The sequence below is a fragment of the Salmo salar genome, chromosome 09 (assembly GCF_965601325.2).
Source record: "Salmo salar chromosome 09, fSalSal1, whole genome shotgun sequence".
Taxonomy (NCBI): domain Eukaryota; kingdom Metazoa; phylum Chordata; class Actinopteri; order Salmoniformes; family Salmonidae; genus Salmo; species Salmo salar.
The window spans coordinates 45,507,203-45,532,423 of NC_138299.1; the positions used below are offsets into that span (position 1 = coordinate 45,507,203).

A 25,221-nucleotide genomic window follows, 5' to 3' on the forward strand; every position below is an offset into this window, starting at 1 on the left:
TTAATTGAAATTACGGATTGCCTCTTATCCTCTTGTCTTCCATAGTTTGTACACCTCAATTGTCAGTAGAAGCCACATTTGTTTATGCAAGTCAGCCGTATCAGCTATGTTTTTTTTTAAAGGCAATAAATGAGGCTGAATGAACTTTTTCGCTGCCACACAAGGCTCCGCTGATAGCCAGGTGTAGCAGTGGTAAGGTGTTGGGACTACTGTTGGGACAGATTTATGTAGGCCCTAACAGTTTGTGGGCACCGTTTGTCACCATTATAGTGCAATTAATGTATTGTTTAGTGGCTTTGCTGGCATGCATCCCCCCGATTTTTGTTTGTTTGCCCCACCAAGATTTACATGATAAAATGCAACGGATCATGAGAAACTCATGAGAACAATAACGCTCTCCTTGTTCCATTTCTAAGCATGAACCTGAGGGTCCTCAGTTCCATTGCAGAATAGCTTCAGACGATCCAGGATATCCATACTGACTGTCTTGCCCAGAGAGTCACAGGCCGTACTTGGGACCTCACACAAGACAGGAAGTCTGAAGGAAAACAAAATATCAAGACCAACTATTGTTAGTGTCATTTCAGTTTGGTTCTAACCATTATCGACATAATGCTATTACTAGAGAGATTCTACTACAACAATAACTGCTGTTATTGCTGCCACAAAAAAAACTCCCCAGTCCTTAGTGATTGCAAGCATACCCATATAACATGATGCAGCCACCACTATGCCTGAAAATATGGAGAGTGGTACTCAGTGATGTGCTGTGTTGGATTTGAAACAAACCTAACACTGTATTCAGGATTAAAAGTTAATTGCTTTGCCACATTCTTTGCAGTATTACTTTAGTGCCTTGTTGCAAACAGGATGCATGTTTTTGGAATATTTTCTCATCTGTACAGTCTTTCTTTTCACTGTCAATTAGGTTTGTATTGTGGAGTAACTACAATGTTGCCATTAAACTCTGTAACTGTTTTAAAGTCACCACTGGCCTCATCGTGAAATCCCTGAGAGACTTCCTTTCACTCCGGCAACGGTGTTAGGAAGGACGCCTGTATCTTTGTAGTGACTGGGTGTATTGATACACCATCCAAAGTGTAATAATAACCTCACTATGCTCAAAGGGATATTCAATGTCTTCTTTTTACCCATCTACCAATAGTCGCCCTTCTTTGCGAGACATTGGAAAAGCTCCCTGGTCTTTGTGGTTGAATCTGTGTTTGAAATTCACTGCTCGACTGAGGGACCTTACAGATAATTCTATGTGTGGGGTACATAGATAAGGTAGTCATTCAAAAACCATGTTAAACACTATTATTGGACACAAAATTAGTCCATGCAACTTAAACACATTTTTACTCCAGAACATATTTAGGTTTGCCATAACAAAGGAGTTGAAAACTTTTCATTTTTCATTTATTTGTTAATATTTCAATAAACCTAATTCCACTGACATTATAGGCCAGTAACAAAACAAATCTCAGTTCAATCCATTTTAATCCCCATGTGTAAGACATGTTTAAAAAGTCAAAAGGGGTGTGAATACTTTCTCAAGGAACTGTATACTGTACTACTTACATCCTTGTCTTAGCACTACTACAGCTACTGTTACTACCACTATAAAAGGATACTCACCGCAGAGGGTTGAAAGTGGGCATTCAGTGTGTGTGTGTGTGTGTGTGTGTGTGTGTGTGTGTGTGTGTGTGTGTGTGTGTGTGTGTGTGTGTGTGTGTGTGTGTGTGTGTGTGTGTCAGGAATCAAGGTAAGGCCCAGCTGCAGACACGTCAATTTGACAATGGTTTAAATATTCTAACAGGGGCAATAGACAGGTCAAGGCAGGCGGGGTCAGTACACCAGAGGCAACGGTCCCGGATAGCAAGCAGGCAACCGGGTCAGGGTAGGCAGAGGTCAATAATCCAGAGGTGGGGCAAAGTTACAGGTCGGCAGGCAGGCTCAGGGGCAGGCAGAGTGGTCAGGCAGGCGGGCTCAGAATCAGGACAGGCAAGGGTCAAAACCAGGAGGGCGAGAAAAATGGCGAGACTGGTACAAGCAGGAGATGAGAACAAAACGCTGGTTGACTTGACAAACAAGCCGAACTGGCAACGGACAAACAGAGAACACAGGTATAAATACACAGGGGATAATGGGGAAGACGGGCAACACTTGTAAGGGGGTGAAGACAATCACAAGGACAGGTGAAACAGATCAGGGTGTGACAGTGTGTGGCTGTGTGATGTTAGGAGGTGACTTTAGTATAGCTGTGTTGCTAAAGAGCTGGTTCTCCAAGAAGATCATCTTCTAACCCAATAACACAGTTATTCATACACTGTCTTATTTACACTTCTAGTGAACGATTCCTGTTTCATTTATAATAGGTCAACATTTATATTTACACCTAAATAGACATAACCAAGATGGCCATAAACAATGACATTGCATTATTTTAGAATGGTCTGGAGCTCACCTTTCTGGTAAAAAAAAATAGCTATAAATTGCTGAGGTGTACTCATTTGAAGTCAGCGCTGCTGAGAGAGTTGGAGGAGAGAGCAGACAGATGGGCTTTGTGACACTATAAGACATTACGGCTTTCACAGGGCGCTTTGTACACCAAAATGTCAGTCTGAACCAGTCCAGAACCGCTTAAAGTCCACCATATTGGGGACTGAACATCTAAAAAGGTTGTTACAAGGGGAGTTGAGGTCCTCCAGAGAGAGAGCTAAGTCAAACACACTGATGTAGTACAGAAACATGGCGGTGAAGTTCAGCTCTGGGTCTTTGGTATTTAGGTCCAAAGCCTTACAGAAAAACAGAAGAACAAGCATCTGTCATACAGCACCATCACATGCTGTCATCATTCCCAAATAAATGTTAGTCAACAACCTGCAATGGATAAACACATCCTATGACGGATAAATCATCTCAGTGGAGGATTTACAGGAGATAACCATATCCACAGGATTATGGTTGCATGCTTAGTGGAGTGTTTAGCCAGTGTCAAACCTTTGTGACAAAAAAAAGTCTCACCTGTGCCAGGTAAAGTCTTAATGGTGGCGTACACATCTCTCTGTACAAAGTCAGCTGTTGTAACTGAAATCGACTTCAAGGACTGAGACTGAAGCAAAACTCAGACGATGTGATCAGAACAAAGGCTGTGCATGGTGTCAAGAGTATTACATTTCATATAATCTAACGTGCAAAGAAAGGATTCATGGATTCAGGATTCTCTCAGTCAATGAACAAAAAGGGGGGGGGGGGGGCGTCTTGTACTTAAGATGATCTCTGACGAGGCTCCTGGTGAGGTTAAACCAGGCGATCACCTCTGACCTATCGCTGCTGTTCAGGGCTAAAGACCAGACACAGGGAAAGGTCAGCTGCTTCACAGCATCAGGGACATCCTCCTGAGGAGAGAAACGGGATGGGTTGGGGTGAAAATACCCCATGTTCTCAACACTTCTCTTTTCATTTCAAAATTGGGCTGACCACAACACATAAGAAAAATGTGTCAAATACTCATACCAAGTACATTCAAAAACAAGAATACAATTCAGGAAGTAGAATAGCTGCATCCAGGTACATGTGTTGGAACCGTTGCCAACCACGTCAGGTTGACTGAGGATGTGACTCTGCGCCGAGGAGGCTATGGAATTCAGGAGCTGCAACGCCGGGGGAATTAGTGATTACCGATCGATCACTAAAGCCATTTGAAGTACTAAATCCAATGTTCTAAACTGGGTGGTTTGAGCCCTGAATGCTGATTGGCTGTGTTCTACTATTGAATACAAAGAAGAATTACTTCAGGTTTGGTGTGCGTCTGACCTTTGAGTGAAAAGCATTGACAGGTCGGGGAATCCGAAGCCAAGGAACGTGGTTCTCAAAAACGAGTGGAAGCTTCCGTTTCCATAGCATTGCAGTGGTGTTGGCTCTATAAGACAAAAGGACTGTTCAAATGCATTTTTTGATCACTATGGCCCGGCGTTAATAAACAAACACCTGAATTACTGTAGGCCCATAGAAGCAGATAGAGGAACAGTTTCAGACTCCAATCCATACCATTCAGGAAGAGCAGAGTACTGCTGTATATTTCCCTTGGTCCCACTGCGCAAAAACTGGTTGAATAAATGTTGTTTCCATGTTATTTCAACCCAAAAAATGCAATGCAAAGACATTGAATTAACATGGAAAACTGATTGGATTTGCAAAAAGTCATCAGCATAAGGGAATTTTAACCTAAATAACATGGTGTATTTTTTGTTGTTGTTATCTTCAAGATGAATTCATGTTAGTTGACAACTCAACCAAATTTAAAATCAAAAGTAGACATTGAACTAACATCTGTGCCCAGTGGGTTGTTTCTCCAGTCAGTATAGAGAGCAGTGTAATGACATTCTGAGTGTTCTCTCCAATCAGTGTAATGACATTCTGAGTGTTTCTCCAGTCAGTGTAATGACATTCTGAGTGTTACTCCAATCAGTGTAATGACATTCTGAGTGTTTCTCCAGTCAGTTTAGAGAGCAATGTAATTACATTCTGAGTGTTTCTCCAGTCAGTGTAATGACATTCTGAGTGTTTCTCCAGTCAGTGTAATGACATTCTGAGTTTTTCTCCAATCAGTGTAATGACATTCTGAGTGTTTCTCCAGTCAGTGTAATGACATTCTGAGTGTTTCTCCAGTCAGTGTAATTACATTCTGAGTGTTTCTCTAGTCAGTGTAATGACATTCTGAGTTTTTCTCCAATCAGTGTAATGACATTCTGAGTGTTTCTCCAGTCAGTATAATGACATTCTGAGTGTTTCTCCAGTCAGTGTAATTACATTCTGAGTGTTTCTCCAGTCAGTGTAATTACATTCTGAGTGTTTCTCCAGTCAGTGTAATGAGATTCTAAGTGTTACTCTAGTCAGTGTAATGAGATTCTGAGTGTTACTCTAGTCAGTGTAATGACATTCTGAGTTTCCAGAGAAAAAAAACAGGAGATCTTAATGCAAAAATAACGAGCTTAGTGGCCTAGTTTAAAAAGGCAAAGGCTTGCTTGCGAGAGAGAGACAGAGCCAGACCATTGTACAATTGGCAGCAACATGCTGAATTGTGAGCACATTTGGATATAAAAATTGGCAATACTAAATAAAATACAGTAAACATTACTTTAGTAATATCTATCAAAACTATTTCAGGATTGTAGAAATACAATTCAAATCAGAAATGTCAATGCTGTTTACCTGAAAGGCTAGTAGAAAGGCTAGTAGACTGATATGTACCTGAATAGCAGGTCAGTGCATGTCAAAGAACAGTCCAAAGTTAGCCAGACCGAAAGCTGCCATGTGCCACTTTAAGTTGGGAGGGAATTTTTGCGAGCTGAGCCAGCTGGATAGGAGTGAGGAGAATTGCTGCTTCAACCTGGAAATGAAAAACTATTTAAAAAGAGGTGTCTGACATTACACCCTTCTTAAAAGGACCTCACGGCAGATTTTAGGTTATTTTAATCACTTCAATTAAGAAACAGCTTAAGCTTAGCTCATTTAATGTAAACTCGAATATAGCTTCAGACTCAGAACTCTAATAAAAAAATGTTAACACTGACAATACCTTGTGGCTTACTCCATTGAAATCACTCTTCAGAGTCACAAAGTCCAAATATGAAGCATAGATCCGGAATTGTTCAAAGTTGCTTCCAAGCCAATCCCTGTCATCATAGTCTACACACAGGAGAATACTTGGGGGAACGGGACCAAATCTGTTGACAATCTACCTATTTGTTATTTATAGCTTTAGTTATTCCATCAGTCCAATAGATGGCGATGTTACTCTATTATGGTGGTAATAGGGAAGCAACAAGTTAAATACTACGTGCAACATCTGGGTCAAGTTCAGAAGCCAAACGTTGCAGATGGAAATGTCATGAAAAGAGCCAATGTGATTCCTTATTCTACATGTCAGAGATGAGCGTGTTCTACACATATTTATATCTGAACATTCCAAAACATTGTGTGTTGCTGAACGCACCCCTCCTATCTGCATGCAAAGGGAATATGGAAGATGTGTCACAATTGCTAAATGTTTTGAACTTTCATCCAACTCGGAATTCCAATGTGAAAACTCTGGCATTTTACTTTTTTTTTAATGAGTTCCCAGTTGTCTTGGAAGCATCAATAGAACTGGTCCCAGATGACTGTTCCATTCCACAAATCCATTCTGGAGTTGGGCCTCTTATGACATCAGTTCTATGACATCAACCAAGGTCAAGAATGTACCAGAGCTGCCTAGCTAGCAAGCTAGCTGCTACCTTCAGATTTTCCTGAGATACTGTACACAGGTAGGCCTATGCCACGGCACAGGTAAGTAAACCTTCCAATACTAATAGGAAATGTCGTCACATGTATAATACCAATTTGTGAGGGCTTAATACTGTGCAGCAATTTTTTGGGGTTATTTTTATCTGAGGTAAAAATGGGGGAAATATGTTTATCAAATCAAAGTTTATTTGTCACGTGCGCTGAATACAACAGGTAAATGCTTACTTACAGGCTCTAACCAATAGTGCAAAAAAGGTATTAGGTGAACAATAGGTAGGTAAAGAAATAAAACAACAGTAAAAAGACAGGCTATATACAGTAGCGAGGCTATAAAAGTAGCGAGGCTACATACAGACACCAGTTAGTCAGGCTGATTGAGGTAGTATGTACATGTAGATATGGTTATAGTGACTATGCATATATGATGAACAGAGAGTAGCAGTAGCGTAAAAGAGGGGTTGGCGGGTGGTGGGACATAATGCAGATAGCCCGGTTAGCCAATGTGCGGGAGCACTGGTTGGTCGGCCCAATTGAGGTAGTATGTACATGAATGTATAGTTAAAGTGACTATGCATATATGATAAACAGAGAGTAGCAGCAGCGTAAAAAGAGGGGTTGGGGGGGTTGGGGGGGCACACAATGCAAATAGTCCGGGTACCCATTAGATTACCTGTTCAGGAGTCTTATGGCTTGGGGGTAAAAACATTGGGGGGAAAACTGTGGGGGTAAAAACTGTGGGGGTAAAAACTTAAAAGTCCCAATGCAGCCATTTTTATCTCAATATCATTTCTGGGTAACAATTAGCTAAATACCTGACCGTTTTTTTACCATTTTAATTGAAAACAAACAAAAATAGCTTCTTAGCAAAAGCAATTATCAAGCAAGAATTTTGCTAGGACTATCTGGACTAACTAGCTGTTATTGGCAGGGAGGTTTGGAACTCTTTCTTATTGGTCTATTATCCAATTTACCGCTTGCTGATGTCACCAGGCAGGCCAAAACTCCATCCCACCAAAACAGGCTGACATTTCTAGCAGTCTTTTCAAATAGCTCTTACACATTTTCGCAGTATTATTCCAACCTAAGTGTGGAAATGCATATAAAACACAGGAAACCACGTTTTTGACTGCACTGGGCCTTTTAAAAATATTATGCTAGCTAGTTAGCGTATGTAAAAAAAAATTTTTTAACAAAAAACTACAATAAAAACAGACTTCGGGTTTTGAATAAATATATATGTATTTTGATAAAGCACAGAGTTATTTTGTTTTTCTGTGTTAGTTAAAACTGGCGCTCAGGAGTAAAATTACTGCCACCTATGTGTCTGCTTCAAATTGACTTCAGTGCAACCGAAAGCTAATTGATTTAAAAAAAAATTATAAGTGTAACAATAAGGCCAGGAAACACACACACACACACACACACACTGAAACAGACAGATAGCTCCCACAGACATAGTATTTTGAGTTTGAGGACATATTGTGTTACCTAACTTCAATGGATTGGCCTGTCAAATAATCCAAGGTGAACATGAAGGCTTGCTTGGACTGCTTCAGTAACAGTTGATGGACCACATTACCCTTGATGCTGTGTGACAAAACAGTTTTATTAAAGGACAACTCACGTACTAACATCCATTGTGTAGAATAGACATCTAGAATATACAGCATTTGGCAGTTACAGTTGAAGTCGGAAGTTTACATACACCTTAGCCAAATACATTTAAACTCAGTTTTTCACAATTCCTGACATTTAATCGTTGTAAGAATTCCCTGTCTTAGGTCAGTTAGGATCACCACTTTATTTTAAGAATGTGAAATGTCAGAATAATAGTAGAGAGTGATTCATTTCAGCTTTTATTTCTTTCATCACATTCCCAGTGGGTCAGAAGTTTACATACACTCAATTAGTATTTGGTAGCATTGCCTTTAAATTCTTTACCTTCGGTCAAACATTTTGGGTAGCCTTCCACAAGCTTCCCACAATAAGTTGGGTGAATTTTGGCCCATTCCTCCTGACAGAGCTGGTGTAACTGGGTCAGGTTTTTAGGCCTTCTTGCTAACACACCCTTTTTCAGTTCTGCCCACAAATGTGATAGGATTGAGGTCAGGGCTTTGTGATGGCCACTCCAATACCTTGACTTTGTTGTCCTTAAGCCATTTTGCCACAACTTTGGAAGTATGCTTGGGGTCATTGTCCATTTGGAAGATCCATTTGCGACCAAGCTTTAACTTCTTGACTGATGTCTTGAGATGTTGCTTCAATATATTCACATAATTTTCCTGCCTCATGAGGCCATCTATTTTGTGAAGTGCACCAGTCCCTCCTGCAGCAAAGCACCCCCACAACATGATGCTACCACCCCCGTGCTTCATGGTTGGGATGGTGTTCTTCGGCTTGCAAGCGTCCCTATTTCCTCCAAACATATCAATGGTCATTATGGCCAAACAGTTCTATTTTTGTTTCATCAGACCAGAGGGCATTTCTCCAAAAAGTACGATCTTTGTCCCCATGTGCAGTTGCAAATGGTAGTCTGGCTTTATGGCGGTTTTGGAGCAGTGGCTTCTTCCTTGCTGAGCGGCCTTTCAGGTTATGTCAATATAGGACTCGTTTTACTGTGGATATAGATACTTTTGTACCTGTTTCCTCCTGCATGTTCACAAGGTCCTTTGCTGTTGTTCTGGGATTGATGTGCACTTTTCACACCAAAGTACGTTCATCTCTAGGAGACAGAACGTGTCTCCTTTCTGAGCGGTATGGCGGCTGCGTGGTCCCATGGTGTTTATACTTGCATACTATTGTTTGTACAGATGAACGTGGTACCTTCAGGCGTTTGGAAATTGCTCCTAAGGATGAACCAGACTTGTGGATGTCTACATTTTCTTTCTGAGGTCTTGGCTGATTTCTTTTGATTTTCGCCATGATGTCAAGCAACGAGGCAATGAGTTTGAAGGTAGGCCTTGAACTGCATCCACAAGTACACCTGCAATTGACTCAAATTATGTCACTTAGCCTATCAGAAGCTTCTAAAGCCATGACATCATTTTCTGGAATGTTCCAAACTGTTTACAGGCATAGTCAGCTTAGTGTATGTAAACTTCTGACCCACTGGAATTGTGATACAGTGAATTCATCTTTCTGTAAACAATTAATGGAAAAATTACTTGTGTCATGCACAAAGTTGATGTCCTAATCGACTTGCCAAAACTATAGTTTCTTAACAAGAAATGTGTGGAGTAGTTGAAAAACGAGTTTTAATGACTCCAACCTAAGTGTATGTAAACTTCCGACTTCAACTGTATATGCCAAATCATTAGTCCCTGTAAACAGAGCTGAAACTCACATTGCACTATTTTTAATTAAACAGGGAGTCACATTGAGATTAAAAATCAATCTTACAAGAGAGACCTGTAAGCATTACAATAAAAACAATAATAAATACACACATGTATGTGTATAAAACAATATAATTCAGCAAACAATAAGAAAATAAACAGATTTAATAAAACCAATCAACTACATAGGCAGGTTAAATGATTGATTGAGGACCTCTGAGTGGCACCAGCACATCTAGCTGCAGTGAACTCTGCAGATTGTTCCACAAATTAGTGGCAAAAAACTCAACTCAGATTTTCCCAAATATGTGGCGACTTAAGGTATCTCTAGTGTTAACCATTCCTGAGAACAGGTTTGGTAACTTATGATTCTTAACCTAATTTAATGAAGTTATACATTAAGGGAGTTTCTGTCAGATTGCTTTGTAAATAATAAAAGAGAATGCAACTCTTCTTACAGACAGAGAGGTTCATCCTGGATTTTCACAGACAAAGATGAGTCCTAAAATTGCCCCCTGTGATAAAACGTATTGCGGAATGGTAGTGTGTGTCCAAGGGTTTTAAAACATAGGTTGCCACATGTATGTAAACAATATCACCAATATCCAATACAGGGAGAAGTGTTGTTTGAACAATCATTCTCCTATTTTCAATACTGAGGCATAATTTATTTCTATATAAAAAAATTTGATCTTAGCTTCTTTGTCAGATTCTCTATATGCGTTACGACGGGCAGCTTGTCATCAATCCAGACACCCAGGTACATAACAAATATGCAGGTCCTCAGGGTCAACATTTCGTGACCTAGAGAACAACATGAGCTTGGTTTTACTTGTATTTAACACCAATTTAAGATCTGTAAGTGATTTCATGCTGAAGTTCACGAATGGCCTGCTGCACTGAGGCGGCACAGGAATACTAAACTGTGTCATCTGCATAGAGATGAATGTTACAAGTATTAACAGTGTTTCCTTTGTCATTAATATACAAGGTGAACAATAATGGACCCAAAATAGAACCCCGAGGAACACCTTTTGAATATCAAGAAATTCAGATTCAACCCATCTGTCATGATGGCCTGAGTTCTGTTGCTAAGACAATTCTGAAATCAAAAACAGGCTGTATATCCCAGGCCTATTCTTGATAACTTATTCAGCAAACAGAATGATCAACCGTGTAGAACGCCTTGGACAGGTCAATGAACATGGCAGCACAGCTCTTTTTTCACTAGCCTAGAGGTGCGTGTTCACAAGCTGGCATATCCAGTACCAGCACCACGCACCAGGATTATAGTGCGTCAGCCCAGTCCAGTACGTCCTGTTCCCGCTCCACGCACTAGCCCTAAGGTGTGTGTTTCACAGCTGACATATCCAGTACCAGCACCACGCATCAGGCATCTAGTGCATAAACCCAGCCTCGCCAGTCAACAGTCGCCAGAGCTGCCCGCCAGTCAACAGTCGCCAGAGCTACCCGCCAGTCAACAGTTGCCAGAGCTGCCCGCCAGTCAACAGTCACCAGAGCTGCCCGCCAGTCAACAGTCGCCAGAGCTGCCCGCCAGTCAACAGTCACCAGAGCTGCCCGCCAGTCAACAGTCACCAGAGCTGCCCACCAGTCAACAGTCACCAGAGCTGCCCGCCAGTCAACAGTCACCAGAGCTGCCCGCCAGTCAACAGTCGCCAGAGCTGCCCGCCAGTCAGAAGCCGCCAGAGCTGCCCAGACTGCCCCGAACTGCCAGAGTGGCCAGACTGCCCCGAACTGCCAGAGTGGCCAGACTGCCCCGAACTGCCAGAGTGGCCAGACTGCCCCGAACTGTCAGAGTGGCCAGACTGCCCCGAACTGCCAGAGTGGCCAGACTGCCCCGAACTGCCAGAGTGGCCAGACTGCCCCGAGCTGCCAGAGTGGCCAGACTGCCCCGAGCTGCCAGAGTGGCCAGACTGCCCGGAGCTGCCAGAGTGGCCAGACTGCCCGGAGCTGCCAGAGTGGCCAGACTGCCCGGAGCTGCCAGAGTGGCCAGACTGCCCGGAGCTGCCAGACTGCCCCGAGCCGCCAGAGTGGCCCGACTGCCCCGAGCCGCCAGACTGCCCCGAGCTGCCAGAGTGGCCCGACTGCCCCGAGCCGCCAGAGTGGCCCGACTGCCCTGAGCCGCCAGAGTGGCCCGACTGCCCCGAGCCGCCAGACTGCCCCGAGCCGCCAGACTGCCCCGAGCCGCCAGAGCTGCCAGACTGCCCCGAGCTGCCAGACTGCCCCGACTGCCCCCCGGCGATGCCAGAGTGGCCCGACTGCCCCCCGGCGATGACAGAGTGGCCCGACTGCCTGGAACGGCTAGAACCGGAGCCACCTCCAGATATAGGTGGGTTGGGGAGGGGGGGGTGTAGCACAGTGCCGTCGTTGACGGCAGCCACCCTCCCTTCCCTCCCTTTAGTAGGGGGGAATTTTTGTTTTGTTGTTGTGTGGGGTTGTTTTTCTTAAGGTGCTTCCGGGGTTAGCACCTTTAAGGGGGGGGGGGGGGGGGGGGTACTGTCACATCCTGGCCAGTATAAGGGTTAATTGTCATTTTAGTTTGGTCAGGACGTGGCAGAGGGTATTTGTTTTATGTGGTTCGGGGTGGTGTGTTAGTTAGGAGGGCGTTTGATTTATTATTTCCGGGTTTTGAGTTACGGTCTATGTTGATGTATTTCTATGTGTAGTCTGGTGGATCTGTTTCTATGTTGAGTTAATTGGGGTGGACTTCCAATTGAAGGCAGCTGTGTGGTGTTGCCTTTGATTGGAAGTCCTATATTAGTTGGGTGTGTTTGTCTGTGTATTTGTGGGAGATTGTTCCGTGTTTAGTGTGTGTAAACCTAACAGGACTGTCAGTGTATCGTGCGTTCGTTTTTGTTATTTTGTATGTTCGTTTTGGAATTTATTAAAAGTTCAAAATGAACCATCTCAACTCTTTGGTCCTCATTATCCGATGATGATTTCGCCATATCGTCCTCCGACGAAGAAATCCCTGACACTTATGCAGACCAGGATCCAAATGATCAGCCCCTGTGGATTTGTTTTGTTGTAATGTTAACAAAGCATCCAGGACTTCTTTGTCAGTGAATTTCCAAAAAGAAAACTCCTGACCAGCATTTTCAGTATCATTCAATAGATTTAACATCATCATCCAAACTACTCTTTTTAAGAGCTGTCTTTGAAATGCATTCAAATATGTAGCCCGCAGAGATAAAATTATGATTTAATGCATTAATGATATCAATTGTCAGTAATAAGGCCAGAATCGAATTGAATGTATTGGGGGAGAGAAGAGGAGACAACCCTTGATTGATGTAACAGCTTTCCAAAATGTAGCACCCTGTACATTCAGATAGTGTATTAAGATAATGATCTGATTTGGGACAATGGTCACTAATATCCAAAGCAAATACTCCCCTCCCAGCATATTACTCTGGAGTATTTGTAAATTTGAGGCCAATCAAAGTTGATTTTGTAGGGTCCTTTAAGTTTGGATGAGTAGGCTTTGCAATCAGCTGGGTCAAATTTAGATTAGTCCAAAAATCCAGTCAACATCCTGCATTTCCCATGCAAGTTTAAAATCTCTGGGGTAGTAAAAATTGCAATGAAATCAGTGGAGTCACAGGTGATATTCTTTGGGATGACAGATAAATGCTTGGGAGAAATAATGGGAGAGAGACCTGGAACACTATCTAGTGTCTGAAATTTGGGGACGAGTGTCGTCAGTGTCAGGTTTTAGAGGGTGTCTCACTCCTGGCTCAATAGTCGTCAGGCTTCTCTGTAAAATTAGATAAACAATTCTATTTAAGTGGCATTAGAGAAAATGCATTGCTATAAAAAATAAATAATGAACAATAGGTCAAAAGAGTGGCTGGAGACTTGCCTTGGCTATTTTGAGTAGTTCACAATCTATTACATAGATGGCAATAGCTTAGGACCACTCCTGGTTTACCAAGATGACAATATTGTTTAGAAGTGTCCAAATAAACCAATTTCAATACCAATAATCAAAATTTAAACCTTTGCAGAAACCTCTGCAAATGATTGGAAAAATGGACTAATCTCCCATACATCTGACGATCCCAGAACCCATAAGAAACACTTTTGCAAGAGTTGTATTTGACAGGTTCGTGGGGTCCAGTATCAGCTCAGCTTTCCGGTTTGGTGAGAGAGAGTCGAGAACTGCCACCTGGAGAGGAGAAGACAGAACACGAATGCATTCTGCCTTATCTGGCCAAATCTCCACGTAAGCAGCGTCAAATTACAAGATTCCAATGGTGCACTTTCAAAAAAGAGTAGCAAACAATTGTTTTACCTCTGAGATGTTGAAGTCTTTGAGATCAGAATAGGTTGTGTATTTGGAGTATGGACCCAGGCTGATTACCAGCTAGTCAGCATTATTGCAGATTTCCTGCTGGCAAACTAAAAGACCTGCATGGCGATTTAGATTTTTCAAATATGGAGTAGCATACATGGATTTCTTTAGACAAGGAAGCAACATGTCAACTGTCCGATACAACAGAACAGACAGACAATGTGAACAGATATCACCAGGTATTTCAGCAGGACTCCTGCGATTCCTTGTCTTCTACACAGATACATTTTATGGGAAGGTTCTGCGCATTCCTCTTACACTGTAAATGGGGAAAAAATATATACATGACATTTGCAATAATCCATGGCTAATTTTAACAGGAAGTTGCCCCTACTCACACAACCTGGACTAGACGTAAGATAGTGAATGTAAATCCGGGACACTCAAAGTAGTATATTACGTTTGGTGTGGTTACATAAAACAGAAGGTTACTTACTGGTACAAGCAAAACATCTCTCCAACTACAGACGCCAGTGTCTCAGGTCAGGCAGTTTCTGTTCCCTCAAAAACACCTTTTAAGCCCAAATCCACCTTTTGTCCCAAGGTCCAGAATGCCACACTAAATACATTTGCCAAGAAGGTGAATTTTGATGTGGAGAATCTGTTTAAGGCGAAAATTGACTCCAACCAAACACAAATTAATCTTTCTAAAACAGAGAGGGATGCAGTTGAATCATTGTCCAAAAATGAATGGATTGTGGTTAAAAAAGCAGACAAAGGTGGCGCTACAGTACTGTGGATTAAAGACAAATATGTGACAGAAGCCAACCGTCAATTAGACAATGATGAATTCTACCAATCTCTTACTTTCAGCCCCACAGAGGACCTAAAAACTGAATTGAAAGGGATCCTTAAAGAAGCTAGCGAGAATAGCTACATTTCAGACAATGAGTTCAAATTTATTTTCAATGGCAGTCCGCATATGGCTTCTTTTTACCTTCTTCCAAAAGTCCACAAAAATCTTGAAAATCCCCCAGGCAGACCAGTCATTAGTGGTAATGAAAGTCTGACAGAACCCATCTCTAAGTACATTGATTACTTTATTAAGCCTTTTCTGACATCACTCCCAAGATACCACAGATGTGTTGAACAAAATTAAGGAATTGAACAATATAGGTACAGCTTCCTTTTTAGTCACCATGGATGTGGAGTCTTTATACACCACCACTGAACATGAACAAAGTTTGGCAGCTGTGCACCATTTCTTGAGTACCCGGCCTGAGACTGAGATGCATCCTACAGAATTCATCGTCTCACTGACTGAATAGACTCTTCATCATAACATCTTTATCTTTCAGGACCGTATTTTTAAACAGGTCAAAGGATGTGCCATGGGAGCTTGCTACAGCCCTTCCTATGCTGGTTTGTACTTGGGTAAATGGGAAAAGGACTTCATTTTGGATCCTTCTAATAACCAGTTATTTGACCGGATTAAATGGTGGGGACGCTATATTGATGATGTTTGCCTGTTTTGGTCCGGCTCAGAAGATGAACTTATTTACTTCCACCAATACCTTAACAGCATTAACCCTAACATCAAACTAACTATGGCATACAGCAAGGATAACATTCATTTTTTGGACCTCAACATTAGTATAAATGACAAAGGTTGTTTGCACACATCAATCTTTAGGAAGCCTACAGATGGGAATACCATTCTGAGGGCAGACAGCTTTCACCCCAAAAGGCTAAAAGAGAATATTCCATATGGCCAATGCCAAAGAGTCCGCAGAATTTGCGATCAGGAAACAGACTACAGTGTCAAATCTGCTGAATTGGAGAATCGCTTCTTGAATCGGGGCTACAGCGTTCAGGTCCTGAAAGATGCAGGTATAAGGGCTGGATTACTTGACAAAGAGAACTTGTTGCGAAGGGGAGTGCCTCGTGATAGATCAGAGAGAGTGTATTTTGTTACAAAATACAGCACTGAAGCAGAGAACATTAATTAAAAGAATCATTAAAAATAATTGGGGAATCATCCAAAGTGATATGCTACTACGCCAAGTCTTTCCTGAGCCACCAGCTTTAAGAGATGTCCTACCCTAAATGACAAATTAGTCCACAGTTATCTTCCGGGTGACTCTCAAAAAACTTGGCTAGACCACAAACCCAAGGGCTCTTTTAAATGTAACCAGTGCAACTGTTGCAGAAATATTGCACAGAAAAGGTTTTTGTTGACACAGCTTCCAAAATGGAGTATTATGTCAAGCATTTCATTAACTGCAAAACCACTCATGTCATCTATAGATTGGAATGTCCACAGTGCAAGGTGTTCTACATTGAACGGACAAAGAGATGCCTTCAAGACCGCTTAGCGGAACACAAGTACGCCATACGGGTAGGCAATGAAGACTACCCCATGGCAAGGCACTACAAGTGCTTACACCATTGCAACCCTGCTTCCCTACAAGCTATGGGTATTGATCATATTCCGGCGTCTATTAGAAAAGGGGACCGTCTTAAAACCTGTTGGGGCTACAGGTTAGCAATGAACCCCGAGCCGGGATTGCTAACAAGGCTGGAAATTCAAAACATCAAAAATCTAATAATTTCAATTTCTCAAACAATCAACTATTTTACACAATTTAAATGATAAACATCTCCTTAATCTAACCACATTGTTCGATTTTAAAAGAGGCTTTACGGCAAAAGCATAAAGTTAGATTATGTTAGGACAGTACATAGCCACAAAAGTACAAACATCCATTTTCAATTCAAGGTCAGGCGTCACCAAAAGCAGAAACCAGCTTGAATTATGCACTAACTTTTGTCAATCTCCATCAGATGACACTCCTAGGACATTATGTTATACAATACATGCATTTTTTGTTCCATCAAGTTCATATTTATATCCAAAAACAGCATTTTACAGTAGCGTGAAATTCAGATTTTTTTTCTTCTCTGAAATGCTTCCGGTGAACATAACAAAATTACTATTCGAAAACATTGGTAAATTATAATATTGTCATTCAAAGAATAATATATTATCATCTCGTAATTGCTACCGAATGGCCAGATCTCAAAATAACTTTACTGGGAAATCACATTTTGCAATAAACGGGGTGCTATGCTAAGAACAACAGGCTATGCTATACAGTTAGCATCATCTAAAATCGATAATAACATTGTAAATATCCCCTTACCTTTGATTATCTCCATCAGAAGACTGGCATCCCAGGTCCGGAAGGCATCACAGGTCCGGAACAAATGTGGTTTCTTTTGACAAAGATCATAATTTATGTCCAAATAACACCAAGTACTTAGCGTTCATTATGCTCCCACAAAACGTGGTGGGGGACTGTAAAATCACGCCGAAAAGCTAAAAAAACCTAGTAAATAATCTATTTATGTTCGTTCAAACATGTGAAATGTTGTTTAGCATTAATCTTTTGGTCCATTTTTAACGTTAAACATCAGTAATATTTTCACACAACCTATCCTATGTCGAGATAAACAATGAAGACAAAACTCACGTTTCTCAGATTTATGCGCAGGCGCAACACCTGCTCCAATATCCAATGATGGGCGTGGCGCGAATTACAAATTCCTCTAAAATCCGAAAACTTCCATTTTTCAAACATATGACTATTTTACAGCATTTTAAAGACAAGACTCTCGTTAATCTAACCACACTGTCCGATTTCAAAAAGGCTTTACAACGAAAGCAAAACATTAGATTATGTCAGCAGAGTACCCAGCCAGAAATAATCAGACACCCATTTTTCAAGCTAGCATATAATGTCACAAAAACCCAAACCACAGCTAAATGCAGCACTAACCTTTGATGATCTTCATCAGATGACAACCCTAGGACATTATGTTATACAATACATGCATGTTTTGTTCAATCAAGTTCATATTTATATCAAAAACCAGCTTTTTACATTAGCATGTGACGTTCAGAACTAGCATACCCCCCGCAAACTTCCGGGGAATTTACTAACAATTTACTAAATTACTCACGATAAACGTTCACAAAAAGCATAACAATTATTTTAAGAATTATAGATACAGAACTCCTCTATGCACTCGATATGTCCGATTTTAAAATAGCTTTTTGGTGAAAGCACATTTTGCAATATTCTAAGTACATAGCCCAGCCATCACGGGCTAGCTATTTAGACACCCAGCAAGTTTAGCCTTCACCAAAATCAGATTTACTCTTACAAAAGTTTGATTACCTTTGTTGTCTTCGTCAGAATGCACTCCCAGGACTGCTACTTCAATAACAAATGTTGGTTTGGTCCAAAATAATCCATCGTTATATCCAAATAGCGGCGTTTTGTTCGTGCGTTCCAGACACTATCCGAAATGGTAAATCAGGGTCGCGAGCATGGCACAATTCGTGACAAAAAAAATCTAAATATACCATTACCGTACTTCGAAGCATGTCAACCGCTGTTTAAAATCCATTTTATGCCATTTTTCTCGTAAAAAAGCGATAATATTCCGACCGGGAATCTCCGTTTAGGTAAACAGACAAAGGAAAAGAAAGCATTCGGTCGACGCGGGCATGAGCCTGAGTCTCACAGTACTGTAACCAGCCACTACCCAAACGCGCTACTTTGTTTCAGCCAGAGCCTGCAAAGCCACGATTCAGCTTTTTGCCGCCTTCTGAGAGCCCATGTGAGCCGTAGGAAGTGTCACGTAACAGCAGAGATCCTTTGTAATGGATAGAGATGGCAAAGAAGGCCAAGAAATGGTCAGACAGGGTACTTCCTGTACAGAATCTTCTCAGGTTTTGACCTGCCATTTGAGTTCTGTTATACTCACAGACACCATTCAAACAGTTTTAGAAACTTTGGAGTGTTTTCTATCCAAAGCCAATAATTATATGCATATTCTAGTTACTGGGCAGGAGTAGTAACCAGATTAAATCGGGTACGTTTTTTATCCAGCCGTGTCAATACTGCCCCCTAGCCCTAACAGGATAACAAAGAAATACAAACACATAGAAACAGAACATAGAACGACCACCCAATGTAACACCCTGGCCTAACCAAAATAAAGAACAAAAAAACCCTCTCTATGGCCAGGGCGTTACATACGTCTCGTGTCTGAGCCGTTGAATTGTGACTCCACTTTGTTTCTCTACTCTTTGCAATTGCAATTCGTAACATGTCATACAAAATGGATGATGGAGATCTATAAATGAATACATACCATATGAAAAGTAACATATCTTCAAACCATGCAATCCAGGATTTCGAACTGTGAGAATTGAAGGCTAATGATAAACGTCCAATTCATCACCACATTTTTAATCACTGAATGGATGTCAGGAATCTGTTAAAACACATGACCAGAGGTCATCAGCACTGCACAACTCATCATGGCATTCCATTGTGCTTTGCCATTGATAAATTAAGTACAAGATTGATAGGTTGCTCATTTGCTGTCTTTCGCTTTCCACAAAGGAAGACACAGGGATTGCTATTTGTCAAGTTGAAGCATGCAGTCACCCCCTCCCCCCAAAATGCATTACCTCTTCCTTTGCGTTCAGTTGCGTCAGAAACTCATCAATATTTTTGAAAGACTCTCCTTTCTCCAGCCTCTCAAAACAGAAGGTTCAGGTCATCTGTGTCATTCAACGTTCCAGATTTCAATGTCAACTGTTCCGTTTTGGTTGAGGTAAGCAGCAACAATGATTCCTCCTACAAATAAAACTGAAAAGAAAAATAAAGTGGTGCATGTCAGTGAGTGGCACAGCAATGTTATTGAGGGGATAACCATCCAGACAAACACTTATGCCACTTACGCTGGAGAAGCCGGGATTGAGGACTTGTAACTCATGCAGTTCAGCAAAAACAGAAAAGATGCCAAAGTTCCTCAGGAGCCAGTCAATGCTTCCACTGGTGTTCGAGACAGATGGGATCTGAAACTAAATACTTTAAATCCCCGTAAGCAGAAGTGTGGATGTTTGTGCTTTCCAGAATCATTTATTACCTAATGAGTCATTTCTCTAAAGGAATGGATGAAATGAGTGAATATCACTCCGTTGGTCTCTGTCCATGGAGGCTGATTGGCTGCTTAGAGCATCAATGCGGAAACAGAGAACAGAGCCTATGTTACCTTGACTTCTTATTCAATTGTAGGCATATCACCCATTGCATTGAAGATGGCACTGGGTATCATGGCATTACATACACAATTGGGTAGGTCTGACAGCTGAAGTTCTTGGATCTGAGACAGGAATGGAAATTCCTGGATGGAGATTCCAAGAATGGTAGGAGCTTCTTCTGGAACCACTTGTCAACGAAACCAGCGTCGTTCAGCTGTGCATTAATGAAGTTGCTGATTTTGAGCTCTCCTATGGCATCAAGGACATGTGGCGTAGCTGGACTGCTGATGTTGGGCTTCTGGAAAGGTAGAAACAGTTCCCATTGACAAAGTCTACACATATTGCCAACATTTTGTTCTAATTCTGGGATTAAACATACCATGCTGGAGTACTCCAGAAGAGCCTTATACAGAACAGCAGCTTCCACATCTCTGTTGAGTAAGTCTTTTTGCTTGCCAATTGGCATTTCAGCAGCATCGCTAAGTTGTCCACTGAGAGAAGGGTTGTCGCAAAGAAAATAACGCAGGGTAGTGAACAAAATGAGACAACTGTGACATCAACATGAGAAACAACAAATAAGAGGGGAGATTTGTGTCTGTTGCTCCCAACAACACTCCCTGATGAATTTAAAAAGCTGACTGAGGAACAGGCATATTCAGAGATGTTAAAATTGCAAAGGGAGTCAGAGGAATTGCCAGACAACAGGTGTTGCTCCAGTTGTGAGCTGTAGGAAACGATCATGAAAAATACGTTTACAAATGATAACTCAGTGAGTCTCAATTTCTTACACCATGCGCTATACAAGAAAGTACTGAACCCACCTGCTGATTTCAGCACAAAGTTGTTCTTCTAAAAAAAAGAGAACGAAAAAAACAATAGTTATTTTAGACCCAAAACAAATTGCCAATCTGATGAAAGAAAATCGAAATGCCCCAGTTAGCATCTTTGGACAGATATCTGAACAATGCAGATATCTGATGTATGGGCCTTCCATGTAAACAAGTGTCTAATTTGAATACGATCCCATTCAGGGAGTACTTACCACAACAAAAGGTGGAGGCCTTGAGCAACCTTTGAGGAAGATAGTTGAAATAGGGACATTCAATTAACAGGAAGACTTAAAAAAAGACATTGACTGCTTTAGTGACACCCCAGTGTAGTAGGTAAAATACATTGACTGCTTGAATGACACCCCAGTGTAGTAGGTAAAATACACTGACTGCTTGAATGACACCCCAGTGTAGTAGGTAAAATACATTGACTGCTTGAATGACACCCCAGTGTAGCTCCATTGTTAGGTTACTGGACATATTAGCAGTTGGTTGTGTTCAGTTTTTAAAAACCAGCCGCCTAATGGAGCAACTGCAGACCAGGCTCAACTTCCCTGTTGCCATAAATGCCATATATTGTCAGCCTTTCACCAGAAATATCAGTTTCAGGCTTAATGTAGCTCTCAAGAACCCAAGTGGGGTATACCCAGTTCACAGCCAGCGGGGTTCTCAGCTGGTAGGCCTACTAATCACAGCTGGCTCCCTCGTGAATAGAATCCTGACACTCTGTTTAATCCCATCCCTCTATCTAAATGAAAATATGCCTCACTTGCAATAGACCTACAGTTTTGGAAACATTTTGGATTTAACACTCATATAAGCGAGAACTAATTTGTCTAATACAAAAGATACATTTACTGTGTTGCAGTTTAGCAAAGTTACACCCGGACGTTTTCACACGTAGCCTCGGCTACGACATGTCCTCTCACCTTGTTATATAGCGCAGTGTGTTTTATGAATTAACATTTCCTCTGCATGCTGGAGCTGGGCACAGGCTAATATTGTTCAAAACCATACAAAAGAAAACTTCATCCTAGCATATAGCCCAGGCGTGTCAAACTCATTCCATGGAGGGCCTTGTGTCTGTGGGTTATGGTTTTTCCATTCAATTAAGACCTAGACAACAAGGTGAAGGGAGTTATTTACTAATTAATGACCTTATTTCATCAAGCAAGTACAAGAGAGGAGCCAAAAACCCACAGCCACTTAGCCCTCGGTGGAATGATTTTGACGTGATTTAGCTGTCTTGAGTTTTGGCATGTCGTGAAGAAGGAAGCCTGTTTCTCTGAAAATGCTGATGAAACATAATGAATACAAACACAGAATATGAAGATAAAGAAATTCCTATTGACAAAAAAAAACCTAACTAGAAATGGAGATCGTTACTAATCCTAATTTGTCCAGAATTTGACATGATAGTTACGTACTGTACTGTACAGTAGAGCATTGTTACGCAGTACAGTTTGTGAATTTAGAATAATTGCACATAAACTCACAATGGAAAAGATGAATGAGCAACATGATTAACGGGTATAACAATATGTAGATAAAAGATTCATTACAAATTCATGAACAACACTTCAAATAAAGTGTTACCATCATTTGTGTATGTACATCAAAAATAACCTCAATACCCTAGTGTGTAAGTCTAGTGTGGTGCTAGTTACTGGGTCATTGGTACATGTTGTGTTAGAGCAAGATATGTTATCATCATTACATTTATTTTTAGAAAGTGTTTGCGAATCTGTTTTACCAAAGCAATAATGGCCGCAAAAATTCCCCAAAGCCATTACAATACACAACCGTCCTGTCAGGCATTGTTGCTTCAACCTACACATTTCACTGAAATTAATTTTCCACAACCAAATATATATGTATATCGTTTGTTGTAGCCAATCATTTGACTGACACTGAAAAACGTATTTAATTTATTTTTATTTTTTATTAAACACTAACAGTTCATTCAACTTTCAAGCTAAATGTAAAAAGTGTATCAAGTTACAGGGTCTAACTTGTGGTGTGTCCAAGTTAACTTGGGGTGGAAGACACCGGCTGTGTCACGCATGAATAAACAACATATCTATGGTGTCACGCTAAGCAGTTTCTTTCTATTCTTGAAAAGAAGACAGGCTGGGCCTTTCTCCTCCTGTCAATAACTGCTTTGCATTTGATCATAATGATATTCTGTATATGTGCTCTGTAATTATATATTTTTCAGTGATTGGGCTTAAGGGATAGATCAGACGCTGGCATGATCATCAAACAACTGCACATCAATGGTCAACTTGCGGCCAGCTGGAAGTCCTTCCAAATCCACATCCTTGTACAAAATACCACATTTTCACAACACTTAAAAAATACTTTTTTTTTTTTTAAATAAGTGTTTATTTATTTTAGCTAGATATGTATTCCATCAGAACAGTTCATACAAGTGATTCAATCCCTTGTTGTGTCAGAAGAAGAATTTACGCCAGTAATGTAGGCCAGCAGCAAATGCTTGCCCGGGATTGGAACGTCTAACCAAGAACTGAATGTAGCAAGCAGGCTCATCATAACTCTACAAACTGCCCTGGTTACCCCAGATAAAGTAGCAGCCTCATCATAACTCTACAAACTGCCCTGGTTACCCCAGATAAAGAACCAGGCTCATCATAACTCTACAAACTGCCCTGGTTACCCCAGATAAAGAACCAGGCTCATCATAACTCTACAAACTACCCTGGTTACCCCAGATAAAGTAGCAGGCTCATCATAACTCTACAAACTGCCCTGGTTACCCCAGATAAAGTACCAGGCTCATCATAACTCTACAAACTGCCCTGGTTACCCCAGATGAAGTACCAGGCTCATCATAACTCTACAAACTGCCCTGGTTACCCCAGATAAAGTACCAGGCTCATCATAACTCTACAAACTGCCCTGGTTACCCCAGATAAAGTACCAGGCTCATCATAACTCTACAAACTGCCCTGGTTACCCCAGATGAAGTACCAGGCGCATCATAACTCTACAAACTGCCCTGGTCAGTTGGAAATCTCCTTCCTTAAACTCATCACCAAGCTGGTTTTGCAGCAATGTTAGTGACCATTTAATAGCATATCATTGCATACAAGTGTTTTAGAGGTGAGTCATGAACATTAGTGTGAACGTGATCAGATGCATCAGGCCCATAGGGTCCACAGAGTCATATGCTCCCTCACATTTGTCCTGTTAAAAAAATAAGTATATATTTTTTGTTGTTGTTTCTCTGTAATAATACTAGCCACCTAGCAATTTTATGTAGATGGCTTTAGCTAGCCCAGATATATTCCAATCTCCCAACATCATAACTAGCTACCAAGAGGCGATTTCAGGCTATCAATCAAGTTAGAGTAGCTAGCTTGTCTAACTATTTTAGCTGGAATGCCTGCTGGCAAGGTTGGTAGACTTTAGAAAAGCAAACAATAAGACTCCCCATTCCCCTCAGATTTGGTCTCTCTCTCTCTGGTCTATCTCTCTCTCTCTCTATCTCTGGTCTCTCTCTCTGGTCTCTCTCTCTGGTCTCTCTCTGGTCTCTCTCTCTGGTCTCTCTCTCTCTGGTCTCTCGCTCTCTGGTCTCTCGCTCTCTGGTCTCTCTCTGGTCTCTCTCTGGTCTCTCTCTGGTCTCTCTCTGGTCTCTCTCTCTCTCTCTGGTCTCTCTCTCTGGTCTCTCGCTCTCTGGTCTCTCTCTGCTCTCTCTCTCTCTCTGGTCTCTCTCTGGTCTCTCGCTCTGGTCTCTCGCTCTGGTCTCTCGCTCTCTGGTCTCTCTCTGGTCTCTCTCTGGTCTCTCTCTCTGGTCTGTCTCTCTCTCTGGTCTCTCTCTCTCTCTCTGGTCTCTCTCTCTCTCTCTGGTCTCTCTCTCTGGTCTCTCTCTCTGGTCTCTCTCTCTGGTCTCTCTCTCTCTGGTCTCTCTCTCTCTGGTCTCTCTCTCTCTGGTCTATCTCTCTCTCTCTCTCTGGTCTCTCTCTCTGGTCTCTCACTCTCTGGTCTCTCTCTGGTCTCTCTCTGGTCTCTCTCTCTCTCTCTCTCTCTCTCTCTGGTCTCTCTCTCTCTGGTCTCTCTCTCTCTTGTCTCTCTCTCTCTCTCTGGTCTCTCTCTCTGGTCTCTCTCTCTGGTCTCTCTCTCTCTCTCCCTGGTCTCCCTCTGGTCTCTCTCTCTCTGGTCTCTCTCTCTCTCTGGTCTCCCTCTCTGGTCTCTCTCTCTGGTCTCTCACTCTCTGGTCTCTCTCTGGTCTCGCTCTCTCTCTGGTCTCCCTCTCTGGTCTCTCTCTCTGGTCTCTCACTCTCTGGTCTCTCTCTGGTCTCGCTCTCT

General features: G+C 41.7%; 1 protein-coding gene across 1 annotated transcript in view; it reads right to left on the bottom strand.

Moving 5' to 3' along the window:
- Positions 1–411: 411 nt before the first annotated feature.
- Positions 412–25,221, bottom strand: part of tpo (thyroid peroxidase) — a 43,453-nt gene continuing 18,643 nt past the window's right edge. The window contains exons 11-16 of the mRNA XM_045724963.2: positions 20,884–20,911; positions 20,442–20,610; positions 20,168–20,360; positions 5,585–5,694; positions 3,271–3,401; positions 412–538 (exon numbers count right to left, since the gene is read on the bottom strand). Coding sequence (XP_045580919.2) covers positions 412–538; positions 3,271–3,401; positions 5,585–5,694; positions 20,168–20,360; positions 20,442–20,610; positions 20,884–20,911 — 758 coding nt within the window. The remainder of the gene's footprint in view (positions 539–3,270; positions 3,402–5,584; positions 5,695–20,167; positions 20,361–20,441; positions 20,611–20,883; positions 20,912–25,221) is intronic.